At 49.8% G+C, this 15,325-nt stretch overlaps 1 protein-coding gene across 1 annotated transcript; it reads right to left on the bottom strand.

Annotated features, from left to right (window-relative positions):
- Nucleotides 1-1,663: 1,663 nt before the first annotated feature.
- On the bottom strand, nt 1,664-13,454 carry LOC144585704 (tRNA wybutosine-synthesizing protein 4-like). The gene is made up of 15 exons (XM_078382876.1): nt 13,290-13,454; nt 13,005-13,162; nt 12,621-12,708; nt 12,283-12,475; nt 11,492-11,648; nt 10,163-10,352; nt 9,878-9,985; nt 8,653-8,743; nt 7,336-7,593; nt 7,029-7,244; nt 6,406-6,503; nt 5,292-5,479; nt 3,764-3,899; nt 3,304-3,505; nt 1,664-2,364 (listed from the first exon to the last, which is right to left on the bottom strand). The coding sequence occupies exons 1-14, from the start codon at nt 13,437-13,439 to the stop codon at nt 3,341-3,343; spliced, it is 2,196 nt and encodes a 731-aa protein (XP_078239002.1). The 5' UTR covers nt 13,440-13,454; the 3' UTR covers nt 1,664-2,364; nt 3,304-3,340.
- Nucleotides 13,455-15,325: the final 1,871 nt, after the last annotated feature.

Genomic DNA, 15,325 nt, shown 5'->3' with positions numbered 1-15,325 from the left:
GTCTGAAAGTTGTTCACAGGTGGCATCTACACCCTATAAAGCTACATAAAATCAACAGGGGTATATGAAAGCGAACTTTGGAACACATGAGGATTTTTTGCCCCCAAATAGCATATTGATATGATATAATCAATTGGACAGAAACATTGACTACTGAAAAAGTAATCCCGAATGAAACAATATTTTCATCATTTACAATGGGAAATGAGGCACTATTTAATAAACACCTAATTGCAAATATTATACGAATCGCAAGGTGTGAAATTGCCAAAAAATGAACTACCACCCAAGATCTTTCATTACAGATATTTTTGAATGGCAAATGCTGTTGATGGAGAAATTGACTAATAAGATCTATATAGAGGAGAAGTAAAGCACAATTTTTCAAAACTTGGAAACCTTTATTAAAATACACCAATAAGTTAAATGAAAAGTCACATGATTTAGGAAATAATCTAGATTGCCCAGATTAATGGTTGGTAATTTTCTAGGATGAAATGGAGATTAGAGTTTAAGTGTAGTTTGTTAAATGGTGTGAATTGCTGGTGTTTAGAATGTTAAAATATTTAATGAGCAAGATGAATGGTTAATTGTATTATCTTTTTGTAATGTTTCAGATTGTCTAAAATAAAGTAGGTTGAAAATTAAAAATATATACAGTGGTGCCTCGCTTAACGGGTGCCCTGTTTAGCGAAGAATCCACATAGCGATGAAGATTTTTCCATCGCTTTTTGCATCGTATTGCGATTTTTCCTATAGGGAAAAATTGCATTACGATGATGGCTCCCCCCCCATCATCGCAAATGCTCCGTTTTTGCGGAGCTTGCGATGAGGGGGGGAATCCCTCATCCCAGAAAAGAACTGGAGCCCTCTTCTCGGCTCCAGCCCCTCCCCCTTCCCGCCTTACAGCTGACGGGCGGGAAGCTGCGGCTGCTCTTAGAAGCTTGCCTAGCAGCTAAATAGGCAAAGCACTGCTTTCAGAGGTGCATTTTTACTGCTTAAATAGCCCCAGGAGGCTTCCGAAAGAGGCGCGAGGGGGGCGGGGGGGCAGGGGGGTGGTGGGCCTGTCCCTGACACCCACCCACCCACCCCCACCCTGGCAAAGCCCCACTTTCGGAAGCCCCCTGGGGCTATTTAAGCAGTAAAAATGCACCTCTGAAAGCGGTGCTTTGCCATGGGGGTGGCGCGAGGGGGTGGGTGCGGGGGGTGGCGGGTGTGGGTGGGCCTGTCCCTGACACCCACCCACCCACCCCCACCCCGGCAAAGCCCCGCTTTCAGAGGCTTCGGCAGTGCTTTTACACTGCCTATTTAGCAAGGCAGGGAGGGGGAGGGGCTGGAGCCGGGAAGAGGGCTCCAATTCTTTTCTGGAGGGATTCCTCCCTTACCGAGGCGGCGAAAATGGCCGCCCCTATGGAGGATCCTCGCTGAACGGTAAGTTTTTGCCCAATAAGAACGCATTAAACAGGGTTTAATGCATTCTTATGGGCTTTTTTGTTCCGTACAACGATGTTTCCGGATAGCGATGTTAATCCTGGAACGGATTAACGTCGCTATGCGGGGCACCACTGTATATTCTTCTACAATATTTGCACTCCATGATACAGGATTTTGTTTTGAGTGGAACACTGATTTGATGGCAGAACTGCTGAGTAGGACAGAAATGGCAGAGTACTATGTGAGGAAAAACATGTGAGTAAGGAAGGCGGCGGCGGCTGTGCACCACACTCCAGACATCATGCAGCAGAAAAGTCAACACAATCTTTGTGAGTCCCAAACCAGAATTCTTCCAGACTCAGGCTTAGACAAGAAGGAACTACAGATGATCCAATGATCCTCTCAGCAGAAGGCAGCCTCCTTGGTCCCAGTAAAAATACAGCATTTGGAATCTATTCCCAGTTCCCCTCATCTCCCCACCAGTATGCTGGCAATACAAGGAAGAGGAAAATCCTGTAATAGGGGACTCTCTTCTGTGTGCTCCAAATAAGGAAAGCATGGCTATGGCTACCTTTTGAACTCTGGGTGGTCAACCACAACGGAAGACCACAAGATGGAACAGTATGCAAATAAAGAAATTTGCTGTCATCAGGAGACATCAAGTCCGTTCCAACTTATGGACTCCTTCTCCCATCCAAGAACCAATGAGGTCAGTGTTTATTTTCTAAAATCTCACACAAGACAGAGTGTACCCCAGAGGATGTAGCTGTGGCATGCCATGGACTGTTGACTCTAGGCAATGGCTGACTGTTGTGAGAAAATCGCCAAGTGACTGGATCAAGCGTTTAGTTGTATGACAAAAACAGCAACGTTCTGACAGGCAGTTCCCCTTCTTGCTGGTGTGGATACTTCAGTCGAGAAAAAGGAAGACTGCATCGGTTGTCAGGATAGTTTGCACAGGTCAGAGGAAGGAAGGAAGGAAGAAAGAGAGGGTGAGATGCTTGCAAAGGCCTCTGGCTTCCCTTTTCTGGAGAAACTGGCTAACTTCCTACAATCATGGGTTTAGGATTGCAGAAGGTGGTTGTGTGGGGGTATAAATTGGTGATGACACAATGATCCTAAGGAGTACCTAGAGATTCCAAGGACTCTCTCCTGACAAGGCAGCCTTCCCCGACTCTGGCTTCTGCTATGTCTCCTATGCAGCTGCTTCATTCGGATCCTTTATGGCTGTAGGAGAAAATACTAATCGCCGTGCTAGGCTCTTTGGACTCCACGTGACGAGGGGAACCGACTGACCAAGTCTCTGACCCCCTTCCCACTCCTTTAACAGGATGGCTTCCACTTGAGCTATTATCGCTTGTCATTCCTTTATGCTATCTACAACTCCAGTGACATTCTTTCAACCACTTACATATCTGATTTTCAAGAAACACATGATTTCCTTTCAAGCAGCTTATGAAGTACCACTGAAGGGAAGGAACCCCAGGCCTCAACTAGACAACCACCTCCTCCTAAAATCTTTGAATAATTCAGTTGGAAGAGGCCTATAAGGCCACTGAGTCCAACCCTCTGCTCAAGGCAGGAATCCAAATCAAAGCGGATCTGACAGAAGGTTGCCCACGCTTCTCTTGAATGCCTCCATCGTTGGAGCCCTCACCAACTCTGTTGTTGTACTGCTCTAACAGTTTTGAAGTTTTTCCTGGTATTCAGCCCAAGTCTGGCTTCCTGTAGCTTGAGCCCATTATTACATGTCCTGGACTCCGAGATAACTGAAAACACATCCTGCACCTTTGTATGACTATCTTTCACATCTTCATCTGGCACCTCAGCCACCCCCCTCTTGTCATTCCATTGCCTGCCATGACTCACAGGCCTGTGAAGCAAAGTCCTCCTGGCTCCCAAAACATCATGGGACTCTCCAGATGTTCCTCAGGGCCAGCCGAACAGGGTGCTGGTTTAGATGACTCCCAAAGGAGAAGCAGTTGCCTCCGCCGCCAAGTAGCAACATCTCTTCATCGGGCAAGAAGATGCTACTGTGGTTGTGTAACATCAGTGGCCACTCAATCGGTGCCTGGCAGAGTCGAGACAGAGCAAAAGGACAGAGCATCAGGAAACCGACTGATGAATGAACGGGAGCGGCCACAACGGGAGCTGCCATGATGCTCAAGGTACCCGATAGCTCCAGCCCTTCACCTGCCCATCCCTATGGCACTCCAGTTGGAGATGGAACCTGTTTTCACAGCCCATTAATGGCAGCCACCTATGGTAGGCCATACCTCTGTAACCAATTAAGTTTTGAATGAGGGACAGATCCACAGATATAACTCACCGTGTCAATGTGATACTCCGCAACAAGCCCCGACATGAGGTCGATCACAGCCACACCAGGCACAGAAGTAGCATGGGACCAAACTCCACCTACTAGAAGCAACTTCCCACAGTGCACATGGGCCGTGTGTGAGTATCTTGACATAGAGTGAACACAGGAAAACAAGGGGACATCAAAGGTCTTGGTCAAACATGTCAAAAGCCTGCTCACCTGAAGTTGTCAAGTTTCATTTGAGGGTGTGATCTCACATAATTCAGTGTTTTTTCTATCAAAATGGGGCAGGGTAGGTAGTACTGAAGCCGTCTAATTTAAATAGGACCCTTGAAAACATGTTCATTTAGAGGGATTCCAAAAGGACGAAACAGGAAAGCATACGTCAAATGAACCAAGTTTGTCTCCCGATACAGTGGTGCCTCGCACAGCGAGGTTAATCCATTACGGATTAACCCTCGCTGTGTGAAACATCGCTGTACGGAAAGAAAAAAGCCATTGGAATGCATTAAACTTAAGTTGATTTACTCACCGTACAGCGATGTCCCTCTATGGCCGGCAGCCATTTTCGCGCCCTCCCCTCGCTGAACGAGGGCGCGAAAATGGCTGCGATCAGCTGTCCGGCGGGTCCAAAATGGCCGCCGGAACAGCCGAAATGGGCGGCCACAGCGTTTTCGCGCCCTTGGTAAGCGAGGGGAGGGCGCGAAAACGCTGCGCGCAGCCATTTCGGCTGTTCCGGCAGCCATTTTGAAGCTGCGGAACAGCTGATCGGCGGGTTGCAAAGCGAAGGTCGGTAAGCGAACCGCTTACCGACCTTCACTCTGCGATTTTTGCCCATTGGGGGCATCGCTCTGCGATCGCATTAGCGATCGCAAAAGCGTCACCGTAGAGCGAATTCATCACTCTACGGGGCGCTCGTTCTGCGAGGCACCACTGTATTCGGTTCTGAAGTGTTTTCTTCCTTTTTGATTAAATGTCATGTTCATTTCAATTTCCTGAAACCAGTCCTGCATTTGAAACAAACTCTCTGCCTTGGGATTCTCCTGTGACAGTTACTTAAGCAACAGTTTCCTTCTATGCTTAATGGTATCTTGGGAATACTGGGCAATTTTTATAACTGCATTGCCCATGTAGCAACACACTGAATTGTCAGGCTGTGCCAAGCCTATTCAAAATCTAAGGTCAGAAAAACGAATCAGGATGAAGAAGGAACTTAAGCTGGAAGTTACTGGGGGGCTGTATCAGCTTTTTATTGCTTGTTCTAATCCTCTGTTAACAGACAGAAAAGCAGAGAGTAAATTAAGTTCTGGATACATTTATTAACCACCTTGCATTTTTCATCTGCCTTTCTGATTCCACTTGGTCCACGATTCTAGTGGCTGGTTAAATCCCCAACAGATGGGACATGGCTGCTACCAGCCAGGGGCTCTGATTCACTCCAGAGAAGGAGTGAAGGCCTGCTATTCTTGGAAAAGCAGCTACCACGTGCTTAATTAAGAAAGAGGGTGGCGATGGTGGCAGAGCATGGCCCACTTACCTAGGAGTGAGTGGAGGAAAGGTCTCAATAGAATCCCACCGGAAGCCACAGTCAGTTGGCCTCAGAAAAAGGATGGAGCCTAGAGGCTTCTCCATTGCTCCCAGGCCTCCTGCAATGAGCACCCCACCTGACCAGTCACAGGCAGTGTGGGAGTGACGCCCCAATGGCACAGGGCCTTTCACAGGAATCTAGGAGATTGGAGCAGAACGAAAGGAAGCTACTTGCAGCTTCATTCTCCTGTACGGCGAACAGGGTCTCCCCCCCCCCCCCCCGCTATCAGATGCAGCCATGGGAAACACCTGCCCTGAACAGCTTGCTTCACAAACATCCCACACAGAAGCACTATGAAAATAGAGGAACACATAGGAGGAAAGGCCTGCCAGCGTTGCAAACAGAAACTTATCACTCTGTCAATATGTAGCTATCCCTTTCCTCAAGACCCTAGTTGTTTGGGCAGGAGCTGTTACTACTCTGCAAGCTTGAACCTTGCTTTGACACAGCAGTCTTTCAAGGATAGAAATGTTCCAGTCTGGGATACAGATAAACCCTTCCCACCCCATTCTCAGAAATGTACAGGTGACTGAGGTCTGCTTGCTGGCTGTGGAGAGGCACAGGAAGGCAAGTATGAATAAAGAAAGAAACAAACACTTCCAAGGAGCTACTCATGCCCAGTAACAAGACGACAGAGTGGAAATATTGGGAGGTAGCCGTGATCCCATCAGATCAGGACAGGGCAACACAGATTCAAATCCCCACTCAGGCAAGATGCTTATTGAATTCATCATGTTCTTGCAACCCAACCTATATAAGCTTGTTTTGGGGAGGCTAAAATGGATGCAAAAGGATGCAGGCATACTGTCCTGGGCTCCCAGCAGGAAAGAATGGAAAACATAAGCTTGACCATACATTTGTCTGACAAAACTGCACGTAGCAGCTGCTGCTGATGGTGCTCCTTGTTCTCACAGGCTAATAACTGATCCAATTAAGGGACTGATGCAGAGCGGGAAGGACCATCCCCTGGATGGTCTCCAGATCCACTCAACATTAGCTTAGGTAAAAAAAAGTTGCTCAAGACAGCCTGAACCTGCACAAATTACGAGCTTCTGCCCCTTACCTGTCGACATGAAAACTCTTCTAAGTGCAGGAAATGCCAATCTGCCAACACAGACTGCCCAGAGCTACAGCCCCCATAGACAAAGAGGTACATCTCCCCTGGCAGGAGAACAGAAAATCAGGCTGGATACTTGCACCATCCAACACCCTCCCTGGCATCTCCATCTGCCATCCTAAGCAACCTGAACTTAACACATGCCTTGCCAGGTGACTGAGGCAAGGGGAAGGAGAGTGAGGAAAGCCAACCCTCCCCTGCAAGAGCTGGCACAGCCATTCTCCACAAGACTTTGGAACACACATTTACACACCTGCCCACATGGGCGTGCACTCTTAAGATTAGAAGTGGTCTCACTTTAGCCATTTTGAAGAGAGGGTTGGGACCCTAAATAAACCTCTTTTGTGCTTAAGAACAATGCAGAAGGAAGGAGAAACTCTATGCCACCACCTCCCCTTTCCTACATCATGTACTTTTCTCCTACCCTTGTTCAAGGGAAGCCAGAGACATCTTCCTCCTGGTATCAGCTATGTCCAGGCTGGTAGAGATGGAATTTCAAGAGGCTGCTTTGGGACCTTCCATGCTCACCTCTGCCGGGCCCCCTCCAGACACTGCAATCTTCCTCTTACCTTCATATGCAATCTCAGTGGCTGAATGCCTCCAGCGGGGCACGGCCAGCTCCTTAAGGGATGGCAGATGAGTGAGCTCAAGGACAGGAGACTCAGCTGTCCCTGACATTCTCAGGCGACACGCCATCAGAGCCGGGCTCAAGGGTGACTTACGTCCCCCCAACACCACTGCCCAGCCTGCTTGCAGAAGCGTTAACGAATGGAAGAGTCGTCCATCTGTGGGAAGAAAGAGAGACGTAAAGCCAGGGGAGACCAAGGGGCATGCACCATACCATCCACACCTCTGGGCCCCCATCCTGCATCATACCCCAGGCTTCCCCTGACTTGGCCAGGCAGACATTGCTTGTTCTCCATGCCCCCTCATGCTTGATCAAAACGTGCAGCTCAGTCAGGCGGCAATGATGCCCTCCATGATCACCGAAACCTCCTGTGGTAAGGACCATATCTGGAGCCAGGAGCACAGAACGATGGCCATACCGCCTCAATCCTGCAATGCCAACATCTGTTGCACAGACTGAGGAGGAAATAGTCCCTGCAAAATCAGGCTCACGACAAATCGGTAAGGCTGAAAGGAAGAAAGATAGGTTATGTCACTAGTAGCAGAGGCATTCCCACGAGGGTAGAGAAGGAATAGAAGAAAGCTCTTCTCACCAGGAAACTCTGGAATTGCCTGTCCAAGCCATGCAGATGCCTGTGAGCTTATCCACACAAGCATTCCTCAGAAAAAGGTAAACTACTAGGGATACTGTTAAAAGGATCCCTCCATCAATCCTCTAACATGCCACCACTCCATTTTTGTTACCAGATTAAAGTGGTCACTGTCTTGGAAATTCTCACCATCTCAGCACTAAACGTGACACACCTTTTACTGTTATTTCTTGGAACATTTTAGCAACACAGATTAATTACAACTGGTCTTGAGTTCCATCAAGTGTAAGGTCTGGGGTCTCTGCTTTCTCTCTGGCTGGCTTAATACCAAACTCCTCTGAGGCACTGCTGCTTTATCTGAGAAAGCGGCACCCATGTTATGTGCCAAACATGCATTTATCAGTCCATCTGAAAGGGTTACAATACTTTTCTCCTTTGTCTGCCTCTGTAAGTCTTGCTTTTCATCTCAAGCTCTCTCTTGGGCAACAATAGTCTGTTCTTTTTCCCAACTCTTACAGCGCAGTTTTCTCCACCTACAGCAATTCCAGGAAGAAGTCCATTCCTCTTGGTAGGATCTGTTTAATCTTTGGCAAACACGCAAGCACACAGGATCTAGATTGCATTTGCAGAGAACCCCAATGTTTACCAATCAGCTGCAAATAAAATGGTGGCTCTAGAGCAGTGGCAACGGCCTACTGCATGTCCTTGAGTAACTCATGTATAACATTACAAATCAGCTTCTCAGTTTGTTTACTTCATCTCATTTCTACCCTCCTTGTCTCTCAGCAAAGGTACTCTCCCAAAACCGTATATAATTTTTTAAAGTATTGAAGTGATTAAAAATACAATTCCTTAAGGTTACCTCATAAATCTGTTTTAAAACAATTTTAAAGAAAGACAGAAAATACATATTTCTAACCAGGAAACATGTGGCCCACAGATATTAAATAAATCAAATAGTTTATTGCACTTTTACCTTCTCTGCCAGAAAACACAAGAGCTGGAGACATGGTCTCTCCCTTTGAGGCAACAAGGATGAAATAATGGGAGCATTTCAGGTGCCACTCCTGCAGGGAAGCCAAGAGGTGGGGGGGGGGAGAGATCACAGTCAGGCACAGCTCTGAGTCCCTTCAGGGGGGGCATCTGCTAGGCATTCCCCTTCACCTGGAGGAGCTGCCCAACCACCACCACTCCACTCCAGGACAATGTCCACTGGCTTTCACAGCCTGATAAAATATACCCACAAGACTTACCTGTCTCCATCTTTGCCACCTGATTAAGAGACTAACAGCTTTCCACCATCACAAGCAGGCAGAGCAGGAATTCATCGTGCTATATAGTCAGTTGCTATACCACTGCATGTCTGCATAATGAAGTTGATTGTATTCCTGCACTGAGCAGGGCTTTGGACTTGATAGTCTTGTAGGGCGCTTCCAACTTCACTTTTCTATGATTCTCTCATTTCCTTCTTTTACGGCCAGAGAAAATACACAGTGAAACCAGGGAAGGCCGAAGACACAATCCACCAATCCAGGCCTGCCTGCTCATCTGCCTACAATTCCTTATTTCCTTTGATGATGATCACACTCCTTTCCCTTCGTGACCCAACACAGAGAAATTGAAGATCCTCTCTTATCTTATAAATACACACTCATGACTCAAACTTTCCAGCAGGAAGGATGGTTTAGGTTAGTAGTTTTTTCCTGGTTGTTTGTATAGTAGTTTTTATATTTTATCTTTTTGTCTTGTTGATTATAAGTTAAATTGTCAATCTTTTGGGGTTTGTATGTTATAATGATTTAAAAAACAAGCAAACAAACAAAACAACCTTCCATGCAGGAGGGAACAGCTTCAGTGAGTGAGAACAGCCAGAAATCATGTACTCCAAGAACTGGGATTCGTAGAGGGTTAGGGTTATTATCTAAGCTGACTCCAGGCTCAGGGAGCGGCTCCTACATCTCCAAGGGGTTGTTGCCCAGCCTGTTCCCATCGTCTCTAGGTCCTAACCTTACTACGTATCTACCAGGTTGTGGAGCATCCCTGTGCTGTTTCTCTACTTCTTCCTAGGGAAACTTTACTAAGATGGAAACACTCTTCACTATCAGCTGGCTCTAGAGAAGGAAAGGCAAGCTTAGAACTCAGACTCAAACTCCACCAGAGGCAAAAGACTGGGGCATTGACTCAAAATGCCAGAGAAGTACCTCAAACTCATCAAAGGGTTCCAAGGCCTGAATCCTCTGTTGCTCTTTTTGAGGGACAAGCCGGCTGTAGAATTCATTCATGTCAATGACAGTACAGTCACTCCAGCCCTGATGAGAAAACCAGAGAACTAAAAACAAGCCCCTGGAGTCTCTCCAGGACATCCCTTCGCCCAGTCCCTTCCATGCAGCACAGTCCACCCCATGCAGCCTTTTTGAGCCCCTTCATCTCCCTCCGCTGCCCCACTTACTCACAGCCCTCCCTCTGCAATTCAAGACCCAACGTACCCTCTCGAGAAACCGCACTTGCTGAGACTTGCAGTCTGGATAATGGACAAGGGAACAAAGCGGAGATTTGAGCTGGCTGAAGTGACTCCTCATGACACGTCCAAAAGGATCATCAGGGTGAATCTGCTCATACAGAATGAACCACGCCTGCAAGAAATGCCCAGCTGCCCACTGGACTAAAACATCTGACCTACAAGGCATCAAAGAAGAGTTACAGATAAGAGACAGGAGGGAGGGAAGATCTCAGCCAATGAAGAGCCACCTTGTGCAAATCCAGTCCTGAGCCATGATCTCAGGGTACCCACCAGCTTCGAGCAGGACTGCATAGTCCTCAAAGCAATGAAGGCAAAAGGGACAAGTGAAAGCATACAAAGTGGGAAGAAGACACATCCCAGGATTAAAAAAATGATATCTGGTGTGGAAAAATGGCTCTTCAAGATAGCCAAAGTTCCTTGCTTTCCCCCCTCTTTTTATTTAGTCTCAAGAGCTACAGTGGGGCTTTCACCTTTCAAGACCTCATCCTGGAGCTTTGTTTGCTCTTGATCATGCACCAGGTTTCAATAACAGATCAACAGGGAGGACCTGCTCCCCTCTACAGAACCATCTCAGTCATCCCAGAGTGCAGGACACACAACAATGGACTCAAGTTGCAGTAAGACAGATTTTGGTTGAATATCAGAAAAAAATTTCTTAACTGTTAGAGCAGTACGACAGTGGAAACAGCTACCTCGGGAGTTGGTGACTGCCTCAACACTGGAGGCATTCAAGAGAAACTCAGACAACCACCTGGCAGATATCCTTTGATATGTATTCCTGCATCAAGCAGGGAGTTGGACTTGATGGCCTTAGAGGCCCCTTCCAACTTCATCATTCTACGATCCCAATACCCTACTAGATCTCAATGCAACCACCTGCTAAGCTGGCTAGCAGCAGATCCAAACAGATACGAAAAGGTACTATTTTCCACAGTATACAGTTAATCAATAAAAATTAAAGATTAAAAAAATTAAGAGTAATAATTTGGTCTGATGTCTTTAATACTGGCACCAGACATATAGATGGAGAAGACAAGGAAATGGAGCTGTGTCCATGATGTGACAGCTAACTGGAATAGCCAAGTTCAAGCACAGCATGCTCTGTTCAGGAGCTCATATGGGGCCATGACTAACTATGGGAGACAGTTCTTACCCTTCCTGCATCCTCCTGGAACATTATTCCAGAAAGCAAACTGCAGAAGAGTATTGACTTACTCTTCTTCTGCAATCCATGTATACAACCACTGACTATTTAGTGGCCCACTTTAGGAAAAGGAAAAGACACTCCACAAACCTCTCCACCTCCATGTATGTCAGCACAACTTCTGCCAGAATCATTGTGGGAACTCTGGAATCCAGGCCTGCCCCTTGCAGGGCTTCCTCTAACCTGGATAATTCAGACAGGTCCACTCCTAAAAGTTTGTAATCTTCTCCTGAAAACTCAACTGCTCCTGGAAAAGGTGAAGCAGGAGAGAAAGTGAGAGAGGCACCTGGCAGCGCAGTCAGTCTCCAGAGGCTGGCCCGTCTTTCAGGAAGGGAGGTTAAAAACTGCAGACGAAAGCTTTTGCCCAGCCACAGGAGAGACAGCGAAGTTTATGCCCTTTTGCTGATCCTGGCACCTGGCTCTCCTACCCCATAACAGGATCACACTCTGCTCCACCCTGTGCACTCAGGCTCAAGACCTATCCTTCAGGACTAACCCTTAATATCACGCGGGGACACTGCTAGTTCTATTAGCAAAGGATCCTAACATACACCTGAGACCTGGAAGTGCAAAGAAAGGTCCCAAAGAGCTATGTCCTCCAACCTCTGCCAAAGCAGGGCTCTGAAAAGTCAGCCATCACCCCCCCATCCCTCCTTCTGCAGGCTCCTTGTCCTCGGAGAGCTTCCCAGCCGGCGGGGGGGGGGGCAGCGGCACCTTCCCTCCCATCATCCCCTGCCTGCCTTTTCCCGGGCACCCACACAAAACACAACCAGGCCACCACCACCACCACCACCACCCCGTTTGGGAAGCTGCCGGGCCCTGACCAGCCGCTGCGAGGGGCTGCCTCCCCGACCGCCGACCGCCCCCCCCCGTGGCCCTACCGGAGGCGGCGGGTGGAGAGGCCCCGCGGCTGCCTGCCCAGGCGGCCAGCTCGTCGGTCCTGCGGAGAAGATCGGCTTTCTCCCGCGCCACCTCCGGAAAGTCGACCTCGACGAAGAGGGCGGCGGGTCCCAGCAGCCCTTGGCTCTTGAGGCGGAAGTAGAGGGAGTCGAAGCCGGCGCCCACGGAGAGGATCTGGGGTTGGGGGAGAGAGAGAGAAGGGCAGGAAGGGGGGGCCAGGAGTGCCTCGTGGGAGGGGGGCGGGGGGACCCTCGGCTGCCCAGACACCCCCCCGCACGCCATTCCCCCCACCCCTCACCTTCCCCAGCCAGCGGCTCACCTGCCTCCGAGAAGAGCAGGGCGCGCCGGTCCTCAGCAGGAAGGCCCGGGCGCAGAACTCCACGGCGCGCGCCCGCACGTAGTAGCCCCTGCAATGGGCGAGACCCGGCGCGGGGGGAGTGAGGGGGGCGTGTGAGGAGGGGGCGCGCGGGGGGGACCCTCTTCTCCCACGGCGGGGCCGGCCTGCAGCGCTTCTGTGTGTGTGTGTGTGGGGAGGGTAGGAATCCGGCCGCGCCCCTGCCCCCCCCCACCTGCCCCGAGGCGCCGCCGCCCCTCAAGGGGCAAAGCCCGCCCGCCCGCCCGCCCGCCGGAGAGACCCTGGCGGGGCCGGCCAGCCGAGAGGAGAGCAAAGGGGCGCGGCGGCCGGCGGCGCGCGACCTCTCACCGGTGGATGGCGGGGGCGCGGCGGCGGGGGCGGCGCCCGCCTCCGCCTCCGCCTCCGCCGCTCCGGGGCACGAGCTGCTGAACGAAGCGGTCCTCCACGTAGCCCAGCGCGGCCGTGGACCTCTTGCTGGCGGCGCTGCTGCCTCCGGTGTCGCGCACCTGCCGGGCGGGAAGGAGGAGAGAGTCGGTGACGAGGAGGAGGAGGAAGGGGGAGGGAAGCGGGAGCGGAGCGGCGCCCGGCCGGCCGGCCGGAGGAGGAGGAGGATAGAGGAGGACTTCTTCTTACCGCCGGCGACCCCCCTGGGCGGCCCCGTCCCATGGCCCCAGCTCGCCTTCTCCCTCGCCAGGCGGAAGTTCGCCGCCGTTGCCGCGCAACGCTCCCCACGTGCCCCGCGGCCGACCTATCCGCGGCCGCCGCTCCTGCTCGTGGCACCATAGAGCCTGGCGGGGCGAGGGGCAGAGCGCCTCCTTCTCCTCCTTCAGCGGTCCCGAGAGAGCGAGCGGGCGGGAAAAGGGCCAGGCTCCGTGGGAGTTCCCCGGGCGAGCGGAGTCCCTCCCGGGTGGAAGGAGAGGCTCTTCCACGCGTGCCTCCGAGCGAGGCCGGCCAGCCCTGGGCGGCGCCCTCCCCTGGGGTTTTTCCTCGCTCGCGCCAGGCACCCTGAGCGGGGCGGAAGGGGGGGGGAAGCCGCCCCGCCTCAGAACGAACAGGCCGAGGGGCTCCGGTGTCCTGAGGGCTTCCCACGGCCGGCCGGGCAGGGGTACCCCGAGGGAGGGAGGGAGGGAGGGAGGGTGAGGGCTGCCGACGCCCGCCGGGGTTGGGGGGTGGGGTAGACGGGCCAGGCCAGGCGGAGCGCTCCATGGGATGAACCGTATAGCCGTCTGGAAGGCAGTTTTTTCTTTCTCAGTCCCCTTGCCTCTCACGTTACCCTGAGAGAGGCCTAAAAGTCGTCTGCTAGAGGCAGGGCCTCCTCGGTGGTGGCGCCTGCCTTGTAGAATCACTTCCCATAGGAGCTACTCCTGCCTCCCCCCCCCGCCCCCCTCTGTATTCCTTTAGGAGTCAGTTAAAAACAACCCCGTTGAATACCCCTCGCCTCCGGTTTAATAAACATGACCTGCAGATCAGAAGACAGCCATATTAAAGAAACCCCCCCCCCCATATCAATCTAGCTCCCCAGTCTAGTTTTGGGGGAACTTATACGAGGCTTTGAGTTAAGCAGTAAGTAAGGAGCGAGTACATTTGTTTCAATAAAGTGTCACTCACAATGGACAAACTGTTCCTGGGTTATCTTTGCATTCTGTTTATCATCAAAACCAAATAAGCATTTTGACATTGCTTCATTGTTTACATTATACTGCTTGATAATGGTTTCCATGGGACCAGCTCATCCTTGTACAGTACCTTGTTATTTGACTAATTAATGGTTTCTAGGGCTGAAATCAATCAGGGAATATTTGTAACCATAAAATATAGCACGCCTTTTAGCATATACAGGCCTTTACCTTAAGCAAGATGCAACGGACTATAAAGCTTGACATCTATGACTATAAAATCCTATAACACCACGACTGCGCCTTGTGGCACCCCACTTGTTCTCCCCTCCAAGTTGAAGAAGCCATTGATGAACATTTTCTGAATAGGAATCTGTAACCAACTGTATGCACCTGAAAGTTCTGCAGCCCACACCTAGTTAGCTTACTAGCCAGAATATTATTATTATTATTATTATTATTATTATTATTATTATTATTAGTAGTAGTAGTAGTAGTAGTAGTAGTAGTAGTAGTAGTAGTAGTAGTAGTATCATCATCATCATCATCATCAATAATAAGGCACATTTCTACCAACAAAGGACTGAAATGGGGTTCAGGGATTCAGTTATACCACAGACTACTTTGTGGGAGGATTTGCTGAAGTCAAAATATATTATGCCTACTACAGCATTCTCATCGTTTACCCAATCAAAAGGTTACCCAATCAAAAACTGAGATAAGATTAGTCTCCCAGGATTTGTTCTTGCTATATTTGTGTTGGCTTCCAGCTATTAGTGCACTGTTTTCAAGGTACAGTACTTGCAAAGTGCCTGCTTTATAATATGCTCCAGAATTTTTCATGGGATTAATGTCACCCTGATTGGTCTATAGTTCCTAAGTTCCTTTTTTTTTTTTTTTTTTTTGCCCTATTTGAAGATAGGGATAATATTAGCTCTCACCCAATCATCCAGCACTTCAGCCATCAAGACAAGAATACGCAATGCTGAGAATTCTGCAGCCAGTTCCTTCAATACTCTCGGATGTACAGTAGTTCACTGGGCTCTGTAGATT

Source organism: Pogona vitticeps, unplaced genomic scaffold (genome assembly GCF_051106095.1).
Source record: "Pogona vitticeps strain Pit_001003342236 unplaced genomic scaffold, PviZW2.1 scaffold_73, whole genome shotgun sequence".
NCBI lineage: Eukaryota > Metazoa > Chordata > Lepidosauria > Squamata > Agamidae > Pogona > Pogona vitticeps.
The sequence above is the reverse complement of the archived record's forward strand: the minus strand, read 5'-3'. Positions and strand labels throughout refer to the sequence as shown.